This window comes from Tinamus guttatus, unplaced genomic scaffold (genome assembly GCF_059628265.1).
Source record: "Tinamus guttatus ecotype Peru unplaced genomic scaffold, ASM5962826v1 Tinamus_guttatus_pri_ptg000459l, whole genome shotgun sequence".
Lineage (NCBI taxonomy): Eukaryota > Metazoa > Chordata > Aves > Tinamiformes > Tinamidae > Tinamus > Tinamus guttatus.
The window spans coordinates 3,030,069-3,056,274 of NW_028288993.1; the positions used below are offsets into that span (position 1 = coordinate 3,030,069).

Here is a 26,206-nt window from a genome sequence, read left to right on the forward strand (position 1 = left end):
CAATTGCACGAAGGAAAGGAGGGTTCAGGCATTCATACGTGCGAGAGGCAGAATGGTTCTTTTTGGGCAGTTTCCCTGCAAGAACCAGCCTTTGATCTAGTTTCATTCTGTTCAGCATTTCTTTGTTGTGCATCTGTGACAACTGTTGAATGGGCTTGTCACCAGGTAGATCTTAGACTTGCTGAAGGGAGGATGTCAGGGTGGTGGCGTTCCTCATAATTCAGCTGTTCATCTCCGGCTATCCACACTCTCAAAATGATCATCGCTTTGGACAGCGGGAAACAGGTGCTGCTTTAATAGAAGGTCTTGATCCTTTACAGCCTTCTGTAGTCTGCAACTGAGTGTGTTTTATCAAATGGAATAAACTTTTAATGGTGTTTAACTGCTCCTGTTCACTGTGGAACCAAATGAATGTTTCTGTGAGCAGAAATTCCATTCCTCCTACCCTGGGCATTCAAGAGAAAATTTAAAGCAGGTTTAAAAATCAAGTAGCACCCTCTTGTAGGTTGCCTATAAATGCCAAGTCCTTCATAGCACCTTCACATGATTTCTAAGTCCAGTCAGAGCAGCATAACCTCAGCATGCTTTTTGGGGACAGTAAATTTGTTTTTTTTCTGCTTATTTATTTAAAAGTTGTTGGGTAAAACATTATTTTTTAAAAGCTGAAATCAATAGAAGAGTTAAGCCATGGTGGTAGAAGTGATAGATACCTTTGTTTCTGCTCCTTTAGGAACAAAGCCCCAGCAACCAGACGTCGATAGCAATGATGCAAGAACCTCAAGAAATGGTGGAAGAGACGGTTACTGTGGAGGAAGACCCAGGCACTCCCACCTCCCACGTGTCCATTGTCACTTCTGAAGATGGAACCACAAGAAGAACTGAAACCAAGGTGAGAGGTGGTAGGATGAGAAATATAACCAGAAAGGGCAAAATATCAGCTAGCCACAGAATAGAGCAGGGAGTGCTACAGAGGAATGAACGTGATGCTGTTGAGCCTCTGTTTTTGTGCACATCCTCGTTGCCAGCAAAGCTGAGGTAAGGGCTTTTTGAGCTTTTGCTCTGTGCAGCTTGCTCCCTGTCAGCTGTGCTGATTCAGCTTCTATGGAGCAGTGCTGTGAACTGGACAGCAGAAATTATCCCGCTTTAAAGAAACAAAGCCACCAGAATTCCTGCCTAGCCTGTTCCTTCCTCTAAGGCTCGCTCTGTTTTACTGACGCAGTTCTCGGCGTTGCCTTGCGAGTGAGATACGGTGATAGGAGGATGAGATGAGATGGTGGGCCCTGGAGTAAATGACTTGCAGCTAAGGGGAATGTGTTTGGAATGATGCCTTCGAATTAGTTGTGATCATTAATAACAATATGGGATTATGCTCTTGTCCTTCAGAACATGAAATATCTTATTGAAATAACATAGCACTCTAAATTCTGCGTCAGTCTTGTGAGTAGTTTTTTCTCCCCGCAGCTCTTGGGTAAGATGATTTTGCAGACTCTGCTGGGCAGGTGCTGTATGTTGGTAGCTGCCTAAGATGTTTCTGGCTACCATTAGAATAAAAATATGCCTTGATGCTTGGATCTCGGGAGTTGAGCAGACATTTTCATCAGGTGATGTGAAACATGAAGGGCGGTTCCATTTTTAAAAAACTTAACAGGAGTGATTGAAAAAAGACTGTCCAGCTGCTTGCTTTATTAGGAAGGGTTGAGTAGAGGTCACCACATAAGCAAGCGTTTATTTTTACTGGTGTTTCAGGATTGCAGTTGTCTACGATACCGCTCAGGACAGCAAATCCTCAAGTTGGAGTCAGTGAGCATTGGCTTCCTGAGATCAATGGGCCTGCACAGATTGCCGTTAACTGAGTATATGGCTTAATGTTTGTCTGGTTTAGTTAAAAAGGTAAATTTATCTGGCGTATTCTTTTTCCTTGTTGGAAGAAGATGTAAGTTTTAAAAACAAAACAAAAAGGAAAAAAAATTAGCTTTTCAATTAAGTTACAGATGAAATAGGTTATTTGAAACAAATACTATTTTCTTTCAAGCAGCAGTAACAACTGTTGTTTACAGGAAGGAAGTGATAACATTACAGTGGTGATGGACACCTTTTTATATGTTCTAATAGCAGTACATAGTTTTAGGAGGCTGTAAGCACAGCTATGCAGGGCAATAAAATGATAACTATGACTGTAAAAATAGAGTAAAGGCCATGCTGTGGTCCCTAGATAATGGGCCAACATGGAATGAAAGATTTTGTCTGAAGTAGTTGTGCCACTGATAGGCTGCATGTTTGTCATAGCCTAAAAAGGTGCAATTTTCTCCTATATGGTGTACCTGCTATTTTCCCATTTTCCTGCAGGAAAGAACAGTGGCAGCTCAAAAGCAAGCGTTGTACCTGCATTTAGGGGAAGAAAATTAGAAAACAGCATCTCTTAGAGCTAATGCTCCAAGCAGTACTTCACTGTGTTACATTAAGTTCATTTCGAGCACTAAAGTGTTTTAAGAATGGTACATAGTTGTCTTATTTGAAACAACATAAATCTAGAGTAACTGCACTGACTTCAGTTTATGTGCTATTTGGAGATGTTTCTTAACAGCTCATTGCCTAACAGACTAGCTCTTAAAAATATCCAGTTGTTACTGGAAAGTGATACTGATATGTCAAAACACAGATGGGACTTGCGTAGTCCCGACTCCCTCAGAAGAGCACTGTGACTGCAGGGAGGTTGCTGCCGCTGCTTGCATGGTTTTGTTTTCTCTTTTCCTTGCTGTGATAATATGGCATGGATTAACAGCTCATAAATATGAACCTGAGGTCAGGCTTTGTTTGGGGGGAGTTTCTTAAACACCTTGGTCTTTATCTTGTTTTGTTAGAAAGTGTGAAATTGAAAGCTGTTGCCACTTCAATTTCATAGCATTAATTGCAGTGTCCTGGAGTTGATTGGCATCACCTTGTCCTCACTTCCAAGGGATAGCAACATGGTGTTTTTGTAAGTCATGCTGTTGTATGCAAGTAGCTCACAAATAAAAGTAAATTTGTTAGTACCTTTGTGAGGAGGCAAAGTTCTGTCTTTGCTGTTTGGTGAGGGCAGTGAAGCAGAGTTTCCCCAGGGTGCAAGATGCAAATCCATTCGCCCTGGATGTGCAGGGCTCTGAGTGCTCTCCTCCCTGCTGAGCTGGGGCTGTAGGAGAAGCTCCTGTTGAGGTGGGACATTTCACCAAATGGCCTTGGGATGGCCTAAATTTAATCTGTTCCTGGGTGATGCTCTCACCAGCAGGATCTCCCCGGAGTCCTGGAACTGCTCCTCTGCCTGTTCCCCCTTGGAAAAAGAACGTGGCTCTGGCCTTGCTTTTAGTATGAAAAAACTTGTGTCTGTGACCAGAGTTCTTGCATCTATTTTTGGATAGTATCTAATCTGTTACTTAATAAGGGTAATTAAAACTGAGGTAGAGATGCTGTGTGTTTAAATATATGCATTATGTGTGTAGAAAGGTGTGTATTTAGGTGCACCTTCAGAGTTAGTGTGGTCTTTCCACCACCACAACCCTGCACAATTTAACCCTCCTGCCCTTCAAATTAAGGGTCACTTGACACTTGTTTTTACTCCTGCCCCTTTCTAGCTCTTAAACTCTTTCTCACTCCTGGCATCATATATTACTTTTCCTAAGCCAGTTACAAGCTTACAGCCTAGTTCTTGCTGTGTCCTGCTTTCTCTCCAACCCAGTTTTATTGTCTTCTCCCCAGCAAAACCACTGGGGCCAGATTTATTCTCTGAGCTTTTGTGTCCTTGAGCAGTCAGTTAGCTGAAGGTAGTTAGGATGACATACTGACAAAGGTTCTCATGCTGCAAGTTGCTGTGTTTGGTCTTCAGTTCTTTGGGGAAATACTTAGCTACAGAGGGGGAAAAAGTATTCTAGGAAGCTCCTCTGGAGAGCAGTAGCCACCATCTCCAACCATGTGTTTTTTTTTTTTACATGGGAAGTGGCAGCACAAGATGCTCCCTCTAACAAAGCAAATAACTCTGGTTGTGGTTCCTAAAGAACCACAGAAACCAGATGAGGCTTCCAAAGGTTCCGTTTCTTTGCAGGGTGAACTGTGGGGCTGAGTCATCCTATTGCCATTTAGAATGTATTTTTAATTTCACAAAATCAACTTGTTTGTTACTTTTACTAAATTTTATGACCCTAGATTGCTGGAGGGTGATGCGTTTGAAATTCCTGCTCTGGAACCAAAACACAGCAGAGGCCCTAAATGAGAGTGCTCCTGTATCATGCTGTTTCTTTCTTTTGTGTGCCCATTGTTTCAAGATGTGATATATAGAGGTCATTCCTTTCAGTAGTGAATTAAGTAAACAGCCTTAATTCAGAAGCATCAGCACCTCTGCTCTGCTTTCCTCTCCCTTCTTTGAGGATGCCCCTCGCAGTGAAGCAGGAGGGAGGTATAGTGAAATTTGACAAACTTTAAAGGGCATAAACCTTTATTATCAAAATAGGATAGAATTGAGTAATTTTTCCCTGAACTGTTATTCATTTAGTACTATGCTGGCTAAATCCCCGTGTAAATTCACTGCACAGAAGACGTATCAGATCAAATACTTCATCTGAACTTTGCAGTCCCTCCAGAAGCCAAATATCTAGCATGCTAAAGCAGTCAAAGACGCCCTGGAGAGAAAACTACCACTTTAGTCTGAGGGCTGGAACCATTACAGTGGCTTAAAGGGATCCTGTTTTTAATGGTGGCTGAAGAGAAATCACTAAAATAAACTGGATCTGTGTGTGTTTGTGTTCCCTTTTTTCTTTCCTTGGGCACTTCTATATCGTCTTTGAAATGTGAATTTTTTTCAGAGATTTGAATTGTGTTTGTTCTCAGGAGTGTTTTGTGATAAGAAGCTGTGAAACCTGCCCGCGTACCAGGCAGTTTCATGTCCAGTTTCCCCAGGTGCCCTGTGCTGCGACGCTCAGCAGCGGCGTCGACGCCGTTCCCTGGGGCAGCGGTGGGAAGGGGCCTGGGCCTCCCACCCTGCGCGCGGAGGGGCTGCTGGCAGGAGCCTTGCAGAAGATTCCAGGGGAGTTGGGAAACAGGGCAGGAATGGGTTTCAGGTGAAGTCAGGAACCCTTTAAAAATGTGAAACGTGAGGCTTAAAATCAAAGAGGAGAAATCTGAGCTGTTGTTTTGAAAACCGATGGGGCGAGTTCTTACGCAGCATTTAATAGAAAGGTAATCGCTTCAGCCTGTTTGGGCTGATTAATTTTTACAGTCCATGGTTCAAAAATAAGCTCTCAAAAATGTCAAAATGCTTTTATCCTCGCGCGTTGCTTCTCATCTGTTTCTGGTTTATGACATGGTTTCGACAAAATTTCTAGCCCCGTCAGCTTCTATAAAGTGCTTAATCTATTTAGAAAAAGCAAAGCAAAACCAACCACACACAAACCCTCGATAACAACATGAGGAATTATGAGTAGTGGTTAAGATGACTTCATTTGACTACGACAGCCCACTTGAGCTGCAACCTCAGGACTGTCTTTCCTGCACTCGTGCGAGCGCTGTGCCCTTTGAGGGTTCCCATGCGCCCTCTGCACGGACGTGCAGCCAGCCTCGTCTTGGTCTTCGGATTTTTTCATCTTTTTCTTCTATCATTTGAAGGCAAATGAAAGGAGGAGATAGAAAAATACAGACTTGTTTGAAATGTGTGATGGTTTCCTTTGGGTTAGGTTAGTAAATCCATTTCCAGAGATGGAACGCATGAATACATTATCATAGGGGTTGTATAGGAGCTATTTAACAAGCAACATGATTACAACCATGGGCAAGGGAAACAGCAGTAAGGTCAGTAAGCATGAGCTGTAGCTGTATTCCTGGTTGAAAAAGAGGAAAAAGAAAAATTAAAAGTAGTTGACTTGGCATAGCTATTAGGAGCTTTTAACTTTGGAAAGCAGGTGCTTCTTGTGAGTTTTTGGCTCCAGAGAGTTTTAAAAAGTTGGTGTTATTGGAACTTTATTTACTGTGATTGAAACCAAAGTCTACTGATAAAGAATTGCAACTATGTTTCAGGAATAATCAGAGAGCCTCTTCATAGAGAAGTAATCTGAAACTTTTATGTGGTAAATGATGAGGTGATGGCATCAAAACAATTGAACTGTTTGATTTGTAATCAGCCTAAAAAAACTTAGGTGGATTTTCTTTAGAGGTTAGATCAAGTCATGCTGTGCTCTCTCAGAATACCTTGTATTCTTAAATCGCTAAGCGTTTTTGTAGGGTTCATGTGAGTGGATCTTTGTGGAGATGGGCGCGTTGGGAGGATGAAGCGTCTCCCGCTGCAGCTCCCGTCTGGGATGGCTTCCTTCTCTCTGGCTAATGCATCAGTGTTAAGGAAACCACAAAAATCTTAGAAGAGAAGATTACTGTGCTGTCAACTGCTCAAGGCTGCCCGAGTTCTCCTAAGAAATATAAATGAAACACTCCCTTGAGCGGACTTTCCTGAAATGAAGGGGTTTTTGTTTTCTTTCTTGGAAACGAAATAAATGGGCCTTTCTCTGTATGCTAGCTAATTGTTTCCAAAAAGCTGCCTTTTATTGTCCTGTAGTCAGCAAAAGCTATTTATCACGGAATGTATCTTCTACCTCAGTGCCCACCCGCCACAAATGAGGCATAGGTACAAATACTCCCTCAAGCTTAGCTTGGATAACACCTTTAACATTATTGAACTGCTTTGTGGTATGAGAAATATGTTCTTTAACACTTGAGTGAAATGTTTCCCTTAGGCCTTGGAAAAGAGATTTTTGATTGTCCTGATGCTTTCCATACACTAATGGCACAGCAAGCTGCAAAAGGTAACAGTAAGGCTGTGCCAACCTTGTAAAGCTTGGGCTGACCCTAAGCTGGGGGTACTTGTAGGGGGGGTGTGTGTGTGTGTTGTTTTTTTGTGTGTGTGTGGTTTTTTTCGTTTTTTTGTTTTTTTGTTTTTTTGTTTTTTCTTAAACCGACGGAGCCATTGAGAAGTTGTCCATGCAAGTCTTGAAAACAGGGAAATATGACTTATTGGGGGGGGAAAAAAATGCAAATTAGTGTCCTATATTCCATGTTGGTGGTAATCTCTCTGTAAATACTTTGGAGTACCAGAGCATGTTTGAAAAAAAAATCCCTTAAGTGCCATTAAATCCAACTGACAAGTAATAAATAACAAGTTGTCGAGAAACCGCCATTCTGCGTTGCCGCCTTGGCGCGTACGCGTGCGGTAGGTCTGCAGACACTCGTCCCTGCTGTAGCATTGCTGCACTGTCCCTTACCCTGTCCTCCCTGGGGATAACGGCGACTCTCCGAACGAGCGAGGGAGCCCAAGCTGTTCCCAAGGGCCCCAGGAGGGTTGGTGGAGCCGCGCGGCGCGGCCGCCCTCCCTGCGGAGCCCCGTCCTCTTGCAGGGCGAAGCTTTTGCTGCTTTCGTGCTGGTGCTGCGGCCGTGCGTGGTGCGTATTAGCTGTCGTGTCTGATCCAGACATGAATTCTATGAAAAATTAAACGTGGTGTATATATAATATATGCATGGCAGCATATGCCTTGAAAAGGGAGACTTGGAGTTAGGTTTAAGATACTAATTTCTGTTGATTAATGCTGGAAAAAAGGCTGTGTGAGGTTACATAAGCACTCTTCTTGGCATCCAAAAAGCTGCTTTTCTGTCCCTTACTGTGCAAAAGACTCAAATTCCGATTTGTCAAACTCTTGAAGCGCTGTATTTCCTGTTATTCCTGAGACTCGTTCCAAAACTCAAGAATGTGAAGACCAAATGGTTTGTATTCAGTTTTGTCACTGCTTTGCAAAGTCCCTCACATAATTCTGAGAAACGTTACTTTTTCTGAAAAATGACTTTGAGGAGGCTTTGGTTTCATGCTTCAGCTGGAGAGTATTTGAGCTGTTTAGCTCGTGTATGTCCCTATTATTAAGAGCTCCCCTAAGTTGTTTACAGTACTTTTTAAGCCTTCAATCTTTTCTGTCTCGGAATGCCCTCTGATTTCTATAAATGCTGTGGCAGCAGTCATGCTGGTGCAGAAAGGAAAGCCAAAGTAGTGTGTGCAGGTAATAAGCAAAATCCACTGTTGGGTTCTGTGTCCTGGAATAGATGTTTGCTTCTGGTTTGGGGTTCCTTGCTAAAAAATAAAAAGTTTGTAGGGATAGAAAGCTAGCATCTTCCCTAGGATTTAGTTGATAAAGGCAATCCCTACTGGAGTCCTGAGGCTAATTCTTTCAGCTCTGGCCCAAATTAGGTATGAAGGGCATGTTGCTACCTGGCTCTATTTTGTTCAGCGTTATGATGCTGCCTAATTACGCTGTTGGTGGAGAGCCATTTGTGCTGTTTTCAGTGTTACGGGATTTCATTACTTCATTAGGCTGAAGTACCATTTGCTCACAGATGTCTCTAGGAAAAGAAGTGTTGTTTGGGGGAAATTTTTCTATTTGTAGTTTCTATGTCAAAATGGCTGGAGGACATGTCTGGAGCTGCCTCAAAAGATGTGCTCTATTTTGTTTTAGCAGCAGCTTGGCTAGTATAGTACCAATCTATATATTTAAATTGGAGGCTCCAGGTCAAAAGAGTCCCTAAGCATGCCAGGAATATATGCAACAGTTATCATTTCTCTTGATATGCATGTTGCAAATCAACATAATAAAGTCTGCTGTAGCAGAAGTTGCCTCTTGAAAGCATTTTGGGGAAGTTTGAGCTGGTGCAATGACTTTGAACTGTTTCCAAACACGTCATGCGGTTGCAGTGCTTTTGACTTGGTAGTAAGCGCCCCCAAGTACCCATAACTCCTGTTAACTGAACCAATGATATGTCCTTTACACTCTCTAGAGAAATACTTTCCCAATATATGTGAGATCATAAGATGAGTAAATCAGTGCTTCTGTTCAACAGGCTTGTCACTGGAGCATGCTTTGTGGTGCCTTCTCCACACTTTAGCATTATAGCTCCCCTTATCTATCATTATATCATGCAGCAAGTGAAAAACTAACATCCTTGTTTGGTACTCTGCCACAGGTTACCAAAATGGTCAAAACTGTCACCACTAGAACAGTGCGTCAGGTCCCGCTCGGGCCCGACGGCCTGCCCGCCATGGATGGCTCCTCTCCCATGGGCAGCTACACCGATTCCATAGACAGAAGGTTCATGAAGAATGGCGAGCGCTACATCACCCCCCAGGCATCATCCACGTTAACCAGGTCTTACAACAGCTACAACGACTCCTACCCCGACAGCCACGAAGGCCAGTATCGCCCGTACATCGGTCACGATGGTTACGGAGATCTCTCCGATAACTACGGCAGCTTGTCCCGCGGCGTCAACTACCGTCCTCGCTACGCCTATGTGCCAGGAAACAGTTACCGGCCGGAGGACGGCAGCTTCACCTTGCCAAGCAGAAGGGATAACTACGGTCCTATTGCCCAGCCCCAGGTACCCGTGGGCAGCAACGTTGACTTGAACCGCTCTCAGCCAGAACGCTTTCAGCCGGAGCCCTACGGGCTGGAAGATGATAACCGCAGCCTTGGAGTAGATGATGAAGGATATGAACTAGATCCAGACTACTCCACGGTGAACCGGAGGACGTCTGCAGGAGTGCCCGAGAGAGGAAGACCGCACAAAGGAAGGTAAAGCACGTTTGTTTCTTGCTATGCTGTTTGCAGCTATGTTTTTTTAGTTGGCTACATAGTTTTGAACTTGCAATGGCCTGGTAAGTTCAGGAATTACTTGGCAGAAAAAAAACGTAGCAGTGGTTGTGGTCAGCATAGTCTCTGTAAAGAGATAAACATATTGAAATCTCAAGAGCAGGAAAATAGAAGGGTGGAGGAGGAAAGGCCTTGCAAAAATGACAAAACAAGCAGTAAACTGGTTTGTGATTGCAATGCAGTTGTTATCTTGGCTAGAGGAATGATCAGCGTTTCTCAACATTGAAGAGGCAAAACCAAAATGTCCTAACACAGGAGCACAAAATAAAGGTAGGCCTTCTTGAGGAAGAGTTTTTTTTCGGTAAGAGGGGAAATCATTTTGCTTACTATGAATAAGCTAGAGTTCATTACTTTGTTAGTCAATAAATAGTTGTGGAGAGTGCCCTTGCAAAGTGTAGAAGTGTTATGTGTCTATGTAACTCTACTACTGTGTTTCTGGGTGGTATAGTGTCTTGGAAGACATGAAGTCCTATACAAAGGCTAGATTACATTTCTTGATAGAGAGAGGTGCAACTGCAATGTGTTCTCCTCAGTCCCATCCCGTGCTAGCAAGGTGAAGAAAGTTGTAGGTTGTGATCCTTCTGACAGGCCAGGTTATGGTGCATCTGTCAAACAAAGATTTGAACAGCCGATTTGAGCTGATGCTTGTAGCGGTGAGGGGACACTTTATATAAAAAAAAAAAAAAAAAAAAAGGCTGCACTGTGGGGTGCTTGACACTCAGCTTCTGGGCCCGTGCTCGTCGCATGCCCTAAGCTGCGTGGCAGGGTTGCTGCAAACCTCACTGACGTGCTTGAGCATTTTGAAAGACTGGGTCATTATTTTGCCCTGTCAGTCTGTGTAAAGAGGAGATCAAGAGCATCTGAGTAGCACTTAACATAAGTAAAGAGGTCAGGCACAAATTACTTGAGCTTCACTCGTCTTCCCAAGAGATGTTCTGCTTTATGCCATATTTTCTGGCATTAGTGCAGCTATTGGCTCTTGCTTTGGGGGAAACAAAAGCAAGCCTGAGAGCAGTCTTATTACTCAGCTGAAAGTAATCTTCTGAGTACAAACCTGAAGAATTCATATACTTTAATTGTTGGCTGTACAGCCTGCTAACTTTTGGCATATACCTCCATGAAGTCATATCCTTGTGACTTATGTTTTGATATGGATTTAATTCCTATTATTTCACTTGTAGTTTAGAGTAGTTTCCAGAGCTATTGAGAGTGAATTTGCAAACCATTTGCCACTGGGTTTTTATGTAGTCTTTACCAGTACGGTGAAAAGACTTCTCATCAGTATTGGCTGTTGGTGGCCTTTGGGTGGCAAGGCCTTTCCCTTGCCTTTTCTTGGAGCTCAACCTCATGAAACTTCTGTCATTGTTCACACTTCTGGAAGTTCATTTTAAGTGGAGCCAAATGCCTGAAAACTGGCATGTGCATACATGACAAAGAAGACTTATCTACTGAGAGCCCCTTGAAGTTTATGGGGTTGAGAGCTGTAGGGAGTACAGGCAGCAAGTGGCTGCCGAAATAGGGATCAGTCAGCCAAATTTGAGCTGTTGCTCTAGTGCCTCTAAGCAGAGCTTACAACTCTGGCTAAGAACAGGCAATAATAATGTTTTTACTTTTTTAGTGTTTTAGTGTTTTTTTTCAAACTGTATACATGATGAATATTTAATGGCCTGCTTAGAACCTGTCCATTTACATTTTTAAAGTGGTTTTTTTAAAACATCCCTTTGATTTATTGTTCTTTGCAGTTTGGATAGGGCCAATTTACAGTTTTTGTTTTACATTTCTTTTGTTGCATGTTTTCTTCCATATTTAATATGATCAAGAGGTTTTGACAAGTAATTAGCCTGACTGTGGCAACGAACTAGTTTGTGAAAACATAAGAAGACTGTATGAAGGCCTCTTCATAAATAGTTAGTTTTTGGCATTTCAGAGATGTATTTAAACACTTCAGTGAACCCGCATTTCAGATATGCTATTGATCTGGAAGAAACTAATGACAACAAATAGCTCTTTGTACTAGATGGAGGGTAATTACTACTTGATTATTTCTCTTCCCTTTTTTTTTAGGGAAGTCATTACTTGCAAAATGTAATAACTTGAAGGCACTTTGGCACTGTGTAGAGTAGTTATAATCACAGTGTTGTTAGAAGCTTTTTTCCACCACTGTATCCATATGCCTCAGAAGAGAGGTAATAGGTCCATAAAGACATAAAAGTCCTAAAGGCAAAAGGATCCTTCATTTTAGGAACCGTAATACGGACAGTCACGAGAATGAGACCATATCTGCAGGGGACCTGTTGAGTGGATTGCAGCCACATGTACGTTTTCTTAGGGGAGGGCTTAAACCCACCTTTGTCCTTCCACTGACCAGAGAGGAAAATGTCTTTTGGGTTCTTGTTCTTCCGTCATCGCCAGTTTATTTTCAGCTAGTTATTTCATTATAAATTGTGGGGGGGAAAGCCACGTTTCCTCAGAAATGCTTTGTCAAATGCGCAAGGCCAATAGTCCATCCGCAGGCTCTTGGGTGTGTGGCTGGGTTTGGCTGTTTTCCTTTTTTTTTTATACCTAGCCCCTGACATAAGATGAATTGTTTTCTGGAATAAAAAAAATAAAATAAAAAGCCACCCTTGCATCTAATGTTCTTTTCCTTGGGATGTGCTCTGACTTGAAACGAGTCAGCTGATACAACAGGGCAGGGTGAGAGAAAAGCATTTTTGTGTATAATATTGATCTTATACTACTCAAGTGTGCTTCTGCAGATATTTATAGATCTTTAGTTTTTTTATATGCACTTGTTGCTTCATTTGGTAATTTCTTTCCGTTAAATAATGGGGTTTTCTGCTTGTCTCCAGTGAATGTCTAGTTTTCAGTTTTGCTAGGAGTCCTTCTTAAGGTTTTGCTATGGTCCTTCTTAAAGGAGAAGCAGGAACTACCTAATTTTTTTATTCATAAAACCTGTCCCCAGTGTTACTTGAATATAATTTGATCATTAAGTGGAAGTTAAAACAAATGAGGAAAAAAAGGAAGTTTGTATTATTTATAGATGTAATATTTAAAATATATATGTGTGTGTTTTTAAAATTTTCTGTTCAGTCTCTTGCCGTTGTGATGATTTCTTTCTGCGGTGCCTCGTTACAGCTCACACTTGCACTAGGGTCCGTGGGACTTGTTTTTCCCTAAAAATTGTGGAGCAGCTATTGCCAGGGAGCATTCCAGACTAGACAGGATCTGAATTTTTAATGCTAATGGAGTCAACAACAACAACAAAACAGCTTTCTGCTGTTAATTTTTCTGCGGCAGAAGCCACATTTAAGAGAATGAGACTACTTTGCTCTTCACTTTATGGTCAAAATTATTGTTCCCACTGCATGGGCAAGGTTTAGATTAATTACCTGTAATGTGTAGGGGGAGCAGTTGGAGTTTGGGGCTTTTTTTATATATATATTTTTTTTTGGTTCATCTTTTAGATGTAGAAAGAACAAAAAGCTGTTATCAAGTAAGTGTTGTTCACATTGTATTTCTGGTGTCTTTTTTAATCAAAAATAGGAAGGTGTGTATTTGTAGGGTATCTCTAAAGAACATTTCTAGCCCGAGTCAACCCCACTCCAGGTCAGTGTCACACAGCGCCTGTGCAAGCCCCCTTGGTGCTGGGGACGTGTCTGTCACCATGGCTCGGCCTCCTTGCTTTAACAGCCAGCCCTGAGTGTTGTGTCAGGTTGTAGTTAGCATTGGGGCACTGGCCAGTCTAGGCAAAAATGCGTGAATACAAATACTGTCAGTTTGGAAAATACGATGTTTTTCTTAGAGGCCCAACCTCAGCATAGCCTGAACCTGTTGACCCAGGTGAAGGTACCTGAAGACGCATGTGGAGCTGAGGGTTAGGGACAGGCTGCAACTTGCCTCAGCCGCTTCGTTGGTGGCTTCTAGATGGATCCAGTCAAGATGACTTGAGTATTTTAACCACATACTTACTGCCTCAGCACAGGATTCGCTCCAGTTTGGGAATGCTCTTGCCCATCATGCCGTTGGGGCTGGCAACAGGAGGACTCTGCAAAGTCTTTAGGCTTCCTCTTCGATATTTGGCACCAAGTTCCCTACCGAAGTCCCAAGTCCTTCTGGTCTCTTTTCCAAAGCAGACACCAGCTGCAAGCTGTGATGAATGTAATGCTTGTATAAATTGTTGGGGGTTCTTCACCTGTTTTCCTAAACGTGCCCATGCTGAAGCAGCAAGGAAGATAAACCCACCCATCCTCTCCCAGATTTTATCTATGCTTGAATGTGTTTTGATCAATTCCCCGTGATGGGCGATTAGTGAGACCCGCCACGTCCTCCCGGCTTGGCTGCTTTGCCACAAACAGATGGATGTGGAGATGCTCCCGGGCAGCATTCCCTGGCGTGCGACCAGCCCTCCTCATTGCTGAGAGCAGAGAGCCCTCGGCCTCCCGCGCGCAGACGGCCCTCGCTGCCGAAGCGCACAGTAGGCCTCCTCGTGCTAACTAGCTCACCTTCCCAGCACAGCTGCTCCACCGAAATGAAAGTAATAAATAAATTAATAAATATCGCATTTAGCCCTTGCCAGTCTGACTTGGAAAGAAAGACTTCACCTGGGCTGCGTGATCCTTGCCAGCACCAAGAGAGGGGATCACTTTCTGCCAGGCCCTCAAAGGCTTCCTGGTTGTTCTGTGTTACTTTAGCTAATGAGATACTTTGCTCCTTCACAGATGGCAAATGATCTATTTTGGTAAACTGCTTCCCCCAAAGCTATTAAGCAGTGGCAGATTGACATTGAGTTTTCTTTATAAAATCTTTAAGGATTTTTGCTTTAATTTCAATATGTTTTTTTCCCTTCTCCTAACCTGATTGCTGCATTTAATAATGCGAATCAGAATTGGTGAGATACCTTCATTAAGCTTCATACAGCTGTTAAGTTCATGCTGGGACATCTAGAAACAAAGTTCCTAGATATTTATGAAGGTTTTTGAAGGGTCGAATACCCAGCTGCTCTCTTTGCTGCCCAGGTAAACCAGTTGATTCTGTTACCATTTCTTTAACCAGTGGCTGGCTGACTCTTGACCCTGTTTCAGCCTATAGAGGTGTGCTGGACCCACTACGCAGGTGTATCTCAACAGTGGTGGCTTGCATGTTCATCCCTTCTCTGAAAATGCTTGGGAGATGCTCTTTATGTGGTCTGAAGGCAGCTGTCTGCCCTGCAGTGTGATCACAGCAGCCTGTAATCCTGCTCTGCACAGAAGAGATCGTCCTGCAGAATTAGGCTGAGGTTGGAATGGGGAGCATCTGAAAGGACCTGTACAGGGATGCAAATCATGATGGTCACTTGCCAGTGTCTTTTATGGGTCAGGATCTGCTTCCTTGGTGCTTCTGCTCGAGGCTGGGACCATCAGTTCATGCTCTTGTCACTGCTCGGCTCAGGAGCCGCCGCGGGTGGGTTCGGAGCAGCAGTGCCCTCCGCGCGGCCAGCGTGTTCCATCTTGCACCATCTGCACTTTGTGTCCCAGACCCTTAGCGACGCAGCCTTGGAACATGAAATGCTCAGTGTCTTCCTGTATTTCCTTCTAGCTCTGTGTCTTTGGGATTTCATCACAGAGGGATCATCAAAGTTAAAGATCATCAAAGCCCCTTGGCTGTCTTGGTACTTCAGTAACTTTGTACTGAAATAGTGAAAGTGCCGTTTGAATGGCAACAGTCCCCTAACTTTATTTCAGTAAGTAGCAAATGCAGGTGTGGTCCTCTTTTTAGAATCATTGATGTGTAATTTAAGAAATTTCATCTTCATATTTAATAAGCAGTGGTTCATAATGTAAATAAAGGTTGTTATTGTTGGTATAAGACTTATATGGTGCTCTTTCTTGTCTTGACTGCATTGCAATCTGGAGTTCAAATTCTGAAGCTTTATTTAGGGCTTGATGAGCTTTTACTTGAGCTTTGATGGTATCAAAGGGCTTTGTTTGGCACCAGTGAGAAGATGCACCGTGAGGGAGCTGGGAGCATCTGTGTGGCTCTGCTTGGAAGGCTTCACAGAAATAATGCAAACAAGCCCCATCCCAAGATGGTAATTATCCTCATGTATTTGCATGGATGAGAAGAAGAAAGAAACTGAATTGTGCAGGTGTAGCTGAGGTTGTGTGCAGTTATCCTGTAGGCAGCTAGGCCCAAGACTTGCTGAATTATAAGCTACTGAGTCAAACAAGCAACAGCTGTGCAGAGGGCAATTACTAAAATCCATCTACTTTGTGCGCCTGCTAATTTGCCGTGAGAGTGACTCTGAGAAGTGAGTTTGCTTTTGTTGTCATTTTAATGCTGGTTGTGTCAGATTTGTGTGCGTAAAGACAAAAATCTGTTTGAGTAACAGTTTAGGGTGTTTGTTACTTCTGCCTTCTGTGTTTGCACGGGAGTAAATCCGTTTGGTGCTGGGACATTCTTGCTGGAGTGGGGGAAACAGCTTTTTTCTCTAACAGAAAATACAACAGCTGTCCAGACACTGTAAATTACTGGGTAGAGCCAGCACTGAATTATACATGCACAAATAACTCTGCATCCATAAATGATTTCTTCAGCTTCATTCTGAGTTTTGGACACCAGCCCGTTTTTATCCTTTCATTCAGTTTATGATTTAGATCAGCCATTCGAGTCAGTGGAGGTGCTTTTACCATTAAAAGCATTAATTGTAAAAGACTCGGTTGAGACTCCACCTCCGGTTGCTGCTCTCCCCAGAGTCTAGTTTAATTAGCAGCCCCTTCAGGAAAATTCCCAGCTCCATTTTCTTCCCAAGTTTTAATGGTCTATATATCCTTGTGTGTGACATCAGAAATTTTTCAGTAACATCAGTTGGTGCCCAAAGAGAAAGTTTTTAAGAATCATTTTGTAGCAATTAAAACTTCTTGCTTGACTGAAATAACTACAGTGCCACAGCAGTAGCTAATCTGCCCAGGAAGAAACAGCAGGGCAAAAAGCTTTGCTGTTTAAAAGCAGATAGGCTATATACTTGCAGATGTACATGTGCTGCAGCTTTCCTTTTAATAATCATGCTGGAAAGGCTGCAATGCCTTGAATTCTGTAGGGCTTTTCTAAATAGTAACCTTAATTTTTATGGTATTCATCCTGTCTGTCAGCTTTATGGAGCAGCAGCAGAAGACATAATGCTTAGCATGTAAGTTAGTTTATGTTAACATGCATTAAAGGTAGCTTAGTTGGAAGTGAGAATGAAAAAGAAAAATCTTCTATGCTTCAGGTTTAAAACCATTGGATGAACTGAAATTTTGGTTCAGTCGGTCACCTCCGCTCTTTATTCTTCTCAGAGCAGTTGCTCGCTCGGATGAACCTTCGCGACCCAGCCCTGGAGAGGAGCAGTTCCAAAGCGGAACGTGGTAACGGGAGGTCCCAGCTGCTAGGTGTGAGCTGCCTGACTGTCCTGTGCCTTATTCACATGCCAAATTTAAGAAAGAGCAAAATCTTGACAAGATCAGTGGTCGCTGTATGCGTGCTTCAGGCTTCCTTCTGTGCTTCTCATGAGGGCTTGGTGCACCTTGCGTGCGTTGAAGCTCCCCTGCACTAACAGCGTGTGTTCTGGAGGATGTAAGGTGTCACTTTAAATAAAACATAAACTAAATCAGTGGGTCTCAAAAAAACAATTCTGTTTCTCCTTACAAAGGTGTTGCTGAAATCCTCTCTTAACAGACAGTTGTCAGAAGTGATACATATGATTTTTTTTCTGAAGGTTTATTGATGTAGTGGTTGATAGAGGAAAAAAGTATTATTTGGCAGAGTGACCTTTCTGTGTATTTATTTTAAGAATATGGGAATTTCTGTTGCGTGAGAACACGCAACATGTGTTGGCTGGTCGTGATTGACCTTGCTTCAGTCGTCCACAGTGAATTATGGCAGGAAAGGTGGATGCACATCATACTATTGCTGTAAGAGCCCATAATAGTTTTGCAGTCTGGCTAGATGCTGATTCTGGGGTAGGACAAAATCAGGTAGTACTAAATTCCCTTTGGATGACAGCTGTTGTGTTAACAGCCGGATCCAGATCTCTTGACTATCAGTTTCTTTTATAAAAGAATTTTGCTACATGCTTGGATTCAGGACTTAAATTTTCCATTTTCTTTGGCAAACTGTTAAGCTGTGTTGATGAATTTGGAGTACTTGTGAGAGCACCAGCTCCTGTATGGAAATGTAGCACATCTTCTCAGATTTGTTGAAAAGTCTGTGGTCCCTTTGTGCGCAGGCTGTGAATGCCTTTAATTAGAGTTCTAGTTTGTTTTAGAAATAGTGTCGTTAATGAAGCTCAGTATTTCCTACTAAATGTAATCCAGTTCTGTCATAATTGCTTTGCTAAGTGACCTAAATGAAAGCAATATTCTTGATGACTTGCAGTTCCTGTCATTATTTTGCTCCTAACCAAACAAATATTGTCCTACAGTCACATCACTGCTGAGTATTCAGCTATGCTCAATTTTCACGTTACTACAAATACGTATTTGAAAGTGCAAATAAGTTGCCCCTAATGATGGTTGTGGTATTAAATGGTTTGATAATGGCTGAAATCTCCATGTTGGCTCAGAGGCACAGAATGTTTAAGTGTGCTTTTTCTTGACTTTTGGAACTGTTGTTCCTTACAGGGGCTACGATGACCCCATCGAGACGGAGATGGTTGAGGAGAGGATCCCTTACCTTCACGGTGGCTACGCAGCCCCGCTGGCACAGCCCGAGAGGGGCAGCATGGCCAGCATCGACCGCCTGGGGAAGCGCTCTCCCTCCATCGACAGCATTCGGAAGGACCCTCGGTGGAGGGACCCCGACCTCCCTGAAGTAATCGCCATGCTCAGCCACCCCATTGACCCGGTCAAGTCCAACGCCGCAGCCTATCTGCAGCACTTGTGCTACGAGAATGATAAAATCAAAAAGGACGTGAGGCACCTTAAAGGGATCCCTATCTTGGTGGGCCTACTAGATCATCCAAAACCAGAGGTCCACCGCAAAGCCTGTGGGGCGCTCAGAAACATCTCGTATGGGAAGGATAATGAAAACAAAGTGGCTATAAAGAACTGCGATGGCATCCCAGCTTTGATCAGACTTTTGCGGAAAACAAATGACATGGAAGTCAGAGAGCTAATTACAGGTTAGTGTCTGTATTTTCTTTATTAAGTTCTTGTTTAGAGGAGTCTTCTCAGTTTTGGATGAAGCATTCCTAAAGGTTAGAAGACAGAAAGAGAGCTGGCTGCTGTTTCTCAAGCTGCACTGTGTTCTTGGTGTGGCAAAGTCTGAAGTGATTTGAGTTTGTGTCCTTCAAGAGGAAATCATCTGTGTATGCAGCACACCCACCTTTCCCCAAGTGCTGAAATGCAGGGGATTCTTCTTGGACTTAGTGCGTGACTAGATGTGGTCAAGTTACTGAAGTTTAAATGAGTTAGGGCAATTCATTGATAAGTAATTTGTAGTGTATTTGCCCTCAGTGTGTTGTAATCATGAGGCAAGAGATGCTAATCAGAAACTTTCCTTGTTGAACTCCTTGTTGAACTGTTGGCTTGTCCCAAGTGCTTCATGTTGATAGTACAGCCCATCTCCTCTGCAGTGCTTCCTGTCCTCGCTGCTGGGGAGCCTGCCAGACTGTTTGACTTGCAGCATTTCAGTAGCTGAGGATTGGGAAACATTCAGAGTTCAAGCAATCTGCTGTTGAGATGCTGTGGACACGGGAAGTGCAATAGTAATTGGGAAAGAGAGAAATGCATTTTAAAGATACTCCATTCGTGTACGCTTTGCAGGGATTTTTCAAATGCTTATAACTCCATTATTCAACCTATTTCTGTTTGACCTTAGTCTTGGATATTATCCAAAAGGAATAATAAAGTATATGCCAAGTTTCAAAGTTCAGTTATTAAGTTGAGAAGGGTGGAAAAGTATGCGAGCTCTTAAACTGAAGAAAAATGTGTTGTACTCTCCCATAACTCACAAGAAGTGAAATGGCTTTTCCTTCTCCCAGAGGCAGCAGGGGACACTCGGATGGAGACCGGGCTGTGGCACCGGCAGTGGCTTTCAGTGCCAAAATAGACATTTCTGGGAAGTTCTGGGCATATGAAAATGGGTCCAGCACTGGAATGGCTTAGCTACCTTATCCGTGCTGGTTTCTCCAAGCAGACTATCACAAATACGGATTAAGCCTTTTGAAGCAAACATCGTAATTCTGTAATTGCCTCAGAAAACACGATGGCAGCGCTCCAGGCTGGTGCTGCTCAGCAGTGGCACTGGGTGTTCCCCAGCCATTACGGGATATTAAGCAAACTCTCTCTTAATGCACATTGTAGAAGCTGGCAGGGCCTTTTATTCTTTTTCAACCCTTTTTCAGGATGCCAGTGAAGGAGAGCTGTCTGTTTTATCAGAAATCCCTCTAATTGGTACGTGTTAGGTTTGCTTTGGTGGTTGTGTGTGCTTCATCTCTTGACGTAGGAGCTCTTCAGGCAATATTTGCACTCTCTTAGTTTGATGGCCAACTTTTTTTTTTTTTTTTTTTTTTTTTTTCTTTTTCCCTCAAATAATGTTTGTTTAGCTGCTGTTTTAGCTTACTCAAAACTCATTTCTGGGTGCTGAGAAGGAATAAATTTATTTCATGTTCACGAAAGGAAAAGTCAGTCTGTAATTTACTCTGAAGGAATATCATTATAATGCTAAGTGCTAATCAGTCACTTCTGAGATGGCAAGAGCAAACTGGAGGTTTTTCCCTTTTATCTCTGAATGGTGATTGCTTTGATTTCCAGTTGATAATTAATTTTACAGTTTAAATACATTCTGTTTGACACTACCTCCTGCTAATTAAGTATTGCATTTCTGTTCCACTTCTCTTCTTGCTATTTAAAGCTCTTTATTTCCCTTTACTGAGAAACATTAGGAATTCTGAGACCGCTACCCTACACAGATGTCTAGCAACAGCTGATGCGCCTTTAATCTCCACCTAACCAGGAATGATTTCATTCCACTTCTGAAATGACTCCGTGAGATCTGGTGTGAAATGTTCCAGATTCAGCCGGAGCTGCTCTGCTTGCACCTTGTGTTGGTAGCTCCGACTGGTAACGTGGAGCGAGCTCCGAAGGGCAGCAGGGAGGAACAGGAGCAACCCGAGGTGTGAAGGGACCGTTCAGCCCGGGCAGCTGCAAGGGGGCTGTGCTCTGTGGCACTGAAAACTCAGATCCTGCTCCTTATGGCCTCGTCGTAGAAGTCCCAACTTCCTATCAAGTTACCTTTTCCTAATGATAAGTGAAAGTGCACCTTTACCATCACAGTTGTTAATTCTACCTGTAATCCTGTGGAGACTTCTGCAGCAATGCAGAAAGGTTTCTTCTTTAGGTCAAAGTGGAAGAGAAGAGAATAGCTTAGGGATTTTTGGTGGTGATGGTGGTTTTTCTTTTAACAGGCTGCAGATTGAGGTCCAATATGACACATTGACTCTACTGGTTTTCATTATTTCTTTGGTTCAGTAATGGCGTTTCTTGGAAACTGAATGGTAATCCCAGAAGTGGATAAATGAAAAAATAACCCTGTTCTCCAAAGGGTCTTAGATAATTTAGATAGGCAAATTCCAGAGCAGTCTGGGAATATAGCTCCTGTAAGTATCTTAATGCCGGTTTTGAAGTCCAGGGGCTGCCAGCAGCAGGAGATAGGTGGGGACGTGTTGTTGTGGTGGGAGAGGAGGCCTCGGGCAAGAGGAGGAGCCCTGGGCTTCAGAGCAACCCCAGGGCCCCTCATAACCGGGTGATGTGACACAGCAGCCACAGCTGCGCTCAGCAGTGTGAGTCCAGCTGGGTCTGGTCAGTGGGTTAACGGGGAGGGGGAGCAAGCCACCCGAAAACGTTGAATATTCCTGAGATGTCGATGCACCAGCAGGAGAGAATAAGGAAGGAACCACACGTCACACTTGCTGCTGAATGGCTGCCATGGCAGAAGTGTGTTCATCAGCCTGCCTCCCAAAATACGCTTAGTTATTTAGCCTATGTTAAATAACTATATTGCCACCTAATTTTGAAAGCAAGCTGAGTAGGTTTGCACTATGCTACTGCCGGGTTAAGCAAGACTCTAGCTTTTTTTCCAGTCTGGTGGATACTGTTCTCAACAGAACTGAAAGCCTCCTCTGGGTTAATGTCATATCTGCTCTGCCAGATGTTCTCAATGTAGCTGAAATGGCTCTAAAATGTGATGTCCCTCCAGGTAATACGAATGTCAGGCATGTAAAAATAACTTCAAAACTCAAGATGTAATCGTAAAATATCATGGAGCTCACTCTTGTGCTTTTTAAAATGCAGAGTGACACAGATGTCTGCACCTCCTGCACTGGGACAGCGTGGCTGAATTATTAGTGTATCCATAGGTGCATCACGAGAGGAGTCGTAATAAGAAAGATTCAGAGGAATTCTTCTCTTGCCTCGGTCTGTAGTTGCCCTCCCGGGACTATGCACTGCTCCACTTTCAGTGGATCATTTTCTTGAGAAATGGAGAAAAGTGAGGCTTAAGCTGATAAGGAAAGAAATCTGTTCTGGCTGGGAAAGCTTGCAAAGTTTTATCTTGAGTGATAAGGTTTTGTGTGGAACCAGTGTTCCTATCAGATATGCGAGACCAAAGTCTTATTACGTTCTTTGACAAGAGCAAGCAATCAGAAGTTGGTAGCTTTAATGAATATTTTGGTTCCTTTAGAGAACATTGAAGTGTAATTTTGCTGTTTAACAACATTGCACATTATTTTAAGTGGTGTAGAATGTGATTTTCCTGAAGCTGTATATTGCCAGGTGAGTTCTAATTGAAAAATGATTCACTTTTAAAATGCTCAGCAAAGGAAAACTTTTCATCTATTACTCTTCTGTAAGAGAAACTTTCTGATCGAGCAGCTGAGAATTAACAGCTTGTGGGCATTTATGTACATTAAAATCTTGTCTGCTGATCATATAAAACCTCTCTTAGAAGTCCTGTACTATCTTGGCCTTCCTTGCTGCAGATGGACACAGCCCTTCCATTTCCTACTGGAAAAAGTAGTTTATCAAAAGATTACCACTTTTTGAGCTGTATAAAACAAGACGTCTGCAGGAAGTGTATGCAATGTGCTGCTTTCCATGTGAGAGATGATTTAGGGTGGGTCATAGATTAGGAGTTAACAGCTTCTTCATTTGTTTTAATTGAATGGAAACATTGGATTTTGTAAGCAAGCACAGCAGGAAAAGATTTTGCTTGGGTTCAGAAGATAATAACATGTATTCTGGCACAATGTCTTCAGAAATCTTTTCTCAGTTAACTCTAAGGAGGTGGAGACAGAAATTAGGGTCATGGCCCTAATCACTTTAGTAGGACATAAATTTTATAGCACTGTTTATAGCTTGTAGTCATTTTAGGTATAATTTATGATAATCAGTATTTTTGAAATAAAACTGCATAGTTGTCCCATCTTAAAATGTTGAAAGGAGGGGTAGTGATTATGGTTAGAAATGCAAACGTCTGTTCCAAATAGAGCTTATGAATGAAATGGTCTTGATCATTGTCATCTTCTGAAAAGCAGTGATTCATCTTCTTTCTCCAGATCTAAAATGAGTGCAGTCTGTGGTCAAAAAGGCAAACGCGTTTGGTGAAAGTGTATGGAAAATTTTGATAAATTCATTTCCCTTACGCTGCTGTTTCAGTGAGTAGATTTCTCTTGAGTGTTATTCATCTGAAATGATTAAACTTAGAGTTTAAAAGTGTTTCCGGCTTGTTAGATCACTCATGTGTTATGCTAATAGGTGAAGAGAATGATTCTCCAAGGTGGAGGTCAAATCCATGGGAATTTCAGTCCCTCTTCACTTACACTGCTGGAACCCTACAGTCTAATCTAAATTCCTTCACGTTTTTTTAAATATGTCTATGGTTGCAACTATCAGTGTCTTCCATTGGGGTTGGTTTTTCAATAACTGATAGGATGTTGGGTTTTAAACTCCACCACTTCGAAGGAGCAAATGCATCGTCCCTGCTGTATCCGAGCCTCTTCCTGAGGGATGTTTTCCCCATGGAGTCAGCCTTGCACGCGAGTCCTTTCCCTGCCTTTGGAACCACAAGGCTCCCTCATCCCTCTTTGTCTGGGGCCGTTTGTGTGCACTTCCCTTCTCCGAACGCTGCTCAGCAGAGGATCCAGCTGGTGTTTTCTTTCCCATGCAGCTGTCAAGGAGACCATTGTACATTTATTTCAAGTGTTTTGACTTTTTTTTGAATAACTTGAAGAGCTCTCTGCTATATATGTATTTTTTTATAATAGGGTATTTTTGTGCCTCTTCGGAGAGTTTGCTGATGTTTTCTATGAAACGTTTGCAGGAGATGGGGAGGCTGGTGAGGAAGTGAGAAGCGTGCAAACTGTTTCTGTTCCTTCAAAGAGGAGGAGGAGGAGGAAAGATCTATTCAATTCTGATCCCTATTATGTTGTTGTCTTGCAGCTACTGGAAGGCAGTGAGCTTGACAATCAAAATGTGTTCGCTCCTAACTGGTGTATTGCATAAATTTTAGTCTTTAGAAATTACGGATGAGCACGTGCAGTAGTTCATTTTGTACATGTAAGTAGTTCTCCTGTTGATTTGGATGGTGTTGCCAGCATTAGTGAAGTTATTTTTGTGCATTGCGAATTTGCGGAATTGTGCTGCGTATGTTTTGCAGTCTGGTTATAATTCTCTCAAATCCCTGTTGTACTCTGTCCCTTTTGAAAGAACTACTAGTAATTAATAATATAGAAGAGAGAGAATTTAGAGATGCTTTTATTTTGGAAGTTTATGTTGAAGGTATTGAAATCTAGACACAAATCTCTAAGACTGAAATTGAGCAGAAGATTTGAGCACTCAAGAGTTTTGCAAAATCCTTTCATGTTAGAGCCATTGGATTTTGGGGGGTATTTTGGCTTTTTAAAATATCTGTCTGATTCTTAAGCTCTGAAACTTGCATTTGTAGCTTTATAATGCAGATGATGAATTATGCCACTCTTCCAGGAAAAAGGAAAAGGCAGAATTTCAAATATTGAATGCTTCCTTTACGTTCCTCTGAAGGAATCCCAAAATGAATTCTGGGGCCAGGGTGTTATAAACCCGTTGTTCTTGTGGCCGAATCTAGGTTTGCTCCCGAGATGATTACCCTGTGTAGATATGTGGGTTTTATTCATCTAATTTAATGCTGGATGTTCTGATTTTGTACTTAAATCTTCAAAGTACTGAGCCAGCAATGCATTTAAGGACTTAATTAGAATTATTATTTTAAATCAGTGAGTCTGTTGATATGGTTAAGGAATTGCTGTACTGTGACTAAAGAAAGGCTGTCTAGCGAAGTTAAGGCATTTAAATCTGATAACTTATGCATCAGGGGCTTTTTTATAGCCTTATTATAAATAGTCTTGCTTTTTTTCTTATATGATGATCCAATTTGTTAAGAAAACTGGAGGCTTTCTCCCACAATCAATTGGGGCATTTGTGCTTAGTTTTAATTGTCCGATGTGGTTAGGGGCTTCTGCAATGGGTGATTTATTCTGATGAAAAGAAAATTACTTGATATTTTCTATATGTTACCTTGTTTAAAAGCTAAAAAAGGAAGTTCTGAAATTCTCATGCAACGTGTTGTCTATGAATGACAAGGACAGTGGGCCAAAAATACCAAAATTGGGTTGGCCAAAAGTGAAGAAACATGATGCTAACCTCAGGGGTTCATCCTGTTGCCTGCCTTAGGATTTCTTTATCAGCTAGTATGGTCTCTTCAGTCTGAACAGATGTCTGGATTTTGTAAGTGCCACTTGGAGAACAGGAGACAGCGCTGTGTAGGACTCGGGCCCTGTTAGCCATCAGCCGGGAGGTTGTCACACAAGTGCCACTCGCTGCTCGTGAGAGATAAAATTCCCGTTCGGACCTGGAACCTGGCATGGCCCTATATGGATGATATTCCGATGTGAAAACTTGTGGCATTTCATGCTGCCAGCTGGGGGTAGTGAGAGCAGGAGTGTGAAGGAGGGTTTCTGTGGGCCTGCTTGTTCATCGTGCGAGGAGGTGAATGGTGCTTTGGGCCTTGTGTATTCTGGAGCTTTGTTTTATTCAGTATTTTTATAGGTGACTGATATATAATAAAAGATAAGCCTGTCTTAATGCTAAAATGCAGCAATTTTAATTCTGACGTAGTTTAAATAATAAAAATCCCTGACATACCTTCTGCTGAACCAGTTAAATGTTGCATTTACTACATACAAACCAGTGCTTTTACCAGTCCAACCTCCTTCCAGAATATGCCGGCAGGCTGGTAAATCCCATTGGGCAGGGGACACTGGTGCGGGTGTGCTGGGAAGGTGTAGCTTGTCTCCGGGACAGGGAACTGTGACAGCTGTAACACTGTTCGGACTCAGTCGTGTTGTTTTGATGTTTAGCTTAAGTCTGCTCTGATTCATAATTGAGGTGAAAATGAGAAGGCAGAGGAGGACGCTCAGTTCTTGGATCCTTCAAGGAATCGTGTACTTGTGGCA

General features: G+C 42.6%; 1 protein-coding gene across 5 annotated transcripts in view; it reads left to right on the forward strand.

The window, feature by feature from the left end:
- The window catches only part of ARVCF (ARVCF delta catenin family member), a 219,760-nt gene that overhangs the window by 137,592 nt on the left and 55,962 nt on the right, over positions 1 to 26,206 (forward strand). For all 5 annotated transcript variants that reach the window (XM_088532301.1, XM_088532305.1, XM_088532300.1 and 2 more), the window contains 3 exons: positions 731 to 889; positions 9,017 to 9,624; positions 18,339 to 18,838. In XM_088532301.1, coding sequence (XP_088388427.1) covers positions 731 to 889; positions 9,017 to 9,624; positions 18,339 to 18,838 — 1,267 coding nt within the window. The remainder of the gene's footprint in view (positions 1 to 730; positions 890 to 9,016; positions 9,625 to 18,338; positions 18,839 to 26,206) is intronic.